The 416-nt window shown below is 72.1% G+C and overlaps 1 protein-coding gene across 1 annotated transcript in view; it reads left to right on the top strand.

The window, feature by feature from the left end:
• USP27X (ubiquitin specific peptidase 27 X-linked) overlaps positions 1-416 on the top strand; it is an 8,860-nt gene that overhangs the window by 6,393 nt on the left and 2,051 nt on the right. The window contains exon 2 of the mRNA XM_006913400.3: positions 9-416. This exon is cut by the window's right edge and continues 2,051 nt beyond it. Within this exon, the coding sequence (XP_006913462.2) occupies positions 9-416 (408 nt within the window). The remainder of the gene's footprint in view (positions 1-8) is intronic.

The following is a 416-nucleotide window of genomic DNA, read 5'->3' on the forward strand; positions in this document are numbered from 1 at the left end:
GAGCCCAGCGAACGGGGAGGAGCCGCCGCCAGCGGAGGCGGAGGAGGTAGAGGAGGCGGAGACGGAGGAGACCGCGGCGGAGAAGGCGGAGAGGAAGGTGGAGGCGGAGGCAGAGGCGAAGGCGAAGGTGGAAGGGAAGGTGGAGGCAGCGGGGAAGGTGGACGCCACCGGGAAGGTGGAGGCGGCGGGGAAGGTGGACGCCACCGGGAAGGTGGAGCCGGCAGAGGGACCGGGCCGCCGGGTTGAGCTCAAGCTGGAGCCCGAACCCGAGTCGGTACGGGAGGCGGAGCAGGAGCCGAAGGGGGAGTCCAAACAGGAGCTGGAGGATGAGAATCCAGCGCGGAGCGGCGGTGGCGGCGGCAGCAGCGACGAGGTTCCTCCCCCAACCCTTCCCTCCGACCCTCCGCGGCCCCCGG

Source organism: Pteropus alecto, unplaced genomic scaffold, assembly GCF_000325575.1.
Source record: "Pteropus alecto unplaced genomic scaffold, ASM32557v1 scaffold365, whole genome shotgun sequence".
NCBI lineage: Eukaryota > Metazoa > Chordata > Mammalia > Chiroptera > Pteropodidae > Pteropus > Pteropus alecto.